The sequence below is a fragment of the Arabidopsis lyrata genome, assembly GCF_000004255.2.
Source record: "Arabidopsis lyrata subsp. lyrata unplaced genomic scaffold ARALYscaffold_426, whole genome shotgun sequence".
Taxonomy (NCBI): Eukaryota; Viridiplantae; Streptophyta; class Magnoliopsida; order Brassicales; family Brassicaceae; genus Arabidopsis; species Arabidopsis lyrata.
This window is the reverse complement of record NW_003302262.1, coordinates 3,601-5,282: the sequence shown is the minus strand read 5'-3', so window position 1 is coordinate 5,282 and position 1,682 is coordinate 3,601. Positions and strand designations below refer to the sequence as shown.

Genomic DNA, 1,682 nt, shown 5'->3' with positions numbered 1-1,682 from the left:
TTATTTAGTCATACAACTCAATGGAGTTTGGACATAGGAATTATAGAATATGTATCTTATTTGTTAGGTGAGAGATTGAAAGGTGAAATATAATGATTAAAAACAATTAATATTTTTCATGATTCACAAAATTTAATAAATATTTATCATCTTGTTGAATAATTCTAAAAATCATATTCAAGAAATCTTTATAATTTGAAAATTAAACTTCTTTGGTAAACTATAAGTATGATTGTATGAAAATACCATAATTTTGATTTAATCTAATTAAATTAAAATTAGTTACATAGATTTCATATCTATTTAATTTACACAACCAAAATAAAAATATCTATTTATTTAATTTATAAAATAGATGGGTTAGTTGTGATAAATTTTTTAGAAATCTCTAGAAGCAAGTAAGATATCTTTTAATTAATGATAACTGGCTAAAATAAGCAAAATTAATGAGAAAAACGTTAATTGTTATGGAATTAGTTCCAAAAGTATATAAACAAATATATTATACGTAATTAATGTATAATATTGTTCGAAATATGATTTTATAATTTGTTACCATAAGTAAAATCAAATTTTATTTGATTTCCATAAACATTTGATTTTAGTTCAATTTTTCATTATTAATTCGAATTTATATTCCAAAAAAATTTCAAAGATTCGATTTCAGAATTTCGGGTCAATTTTCTGATTTTGACCCGACCCATTTACATTTGTACTTCTCCTTTAGAGATAATTCTTAATAGGGGTTGACAAAGAAGAAATTTTTTGTATACAAAGATGAGTAGTATTTAAGAGTGTGAACTCGTTACCAGATGATACGACTAAAAAGGAAAGTTAAGTGATTCTATATATAGAAAAAAAAAATAGCAGAATAAGAAGATAAGATATAAACAGAGTGACTAATAAATTAAGGTATGTCATCCGAATGGTGTCTGTACCATTCATGTCCAATGTTCCTTGTTGAAGTTGTAAACAATGATATTTGATATGGTTAAATAAAAGTTGTTAGAAGGAAAAAAAATATATATATATATATCATATACATAATATATGCAACTCCACTGAGCTATCTTATGCATATTTCGTTGGTATCTTAACTAATTAGTGGCCACTATATATGCATATTATTATATCTTTTTTATCCTTTCCATTCTTTTATCTATAAATAGATTCACTTAAGCTTCTTCTCAATCATCTCTTCCACAGTCGAGCTTGGTCACTACACCACCCCAACCACTAATCTTTTCTTAATTTCATTTGTTTCAACATCACTCTCAATATGGCTTCTAAAGCGTTATTGTTATTTGTTATGCTCACATTTCTATTGGTAATTGCAATGGAAGGAAGGATACTTGGGGTTAATTCAAAGAGTGAAGATGGTGAGAGCAACGATCTTTTGCAACGGTTAGGTTACAATGTCTCTGAACTAAAGCGTATTGGCCGAGAGCTTTCCGTCCAAAACGAAGTAGATAGGTTTTCACCAGGAGGGCCTGACCCTCAACATCACTCTTATCCTTTGTCTTCAAAACCCTAAAATTTGACCAGAGTTTGTGTTGCGCAGCTTTGCCATGTATAATATTATTATTATTTCCTGTCAAATATTGTCGACTCTCTCCAGTTTGAAACTATAAGCTGTAAGATTGAGGGTCTCCTGAAGTGTACTTGTAATTAAATTTAATGAC

At 27.8% G+C, this 1,682-nt stretch overlaps 1 protein-coding gene across 1 annotated transcript; it reads left to right on the top strand.

Annotated features, from left to right (window-relative positions):
- Nucleotides 1-1,057: 1,057 nt before the first annotated feature.
- Nucleotides 1,058-1,590, top strand: LOC9298569 (CLAVATA3/ESR (CLE)-related protein 7). Its single transcript, XM_002862446.2, has one exon. The coding sequence runs from the start codon at nt 1,280-1,282 to the stop codon at nt 1,532-1,534; it is 255 nt and encodes an 84-aa protein (XP_002862492.2). The 5' UTR covers nt 1,058-1,279; the 3' UTR covers nt 1,535-1,590.
- Nucleotides 1,591-1,682: the final 92 nt, after the last annotated feature.

What these genes read in the sequence shown, in the direction of transcription:
- LOC9298569 (XM_002862446.2), top strand. Translation starts at nt 1,280, where the DNA reads ATGGCTTCTAAAGCGTTATTGTTATTTGTTATGCTCACATTTCTATTG.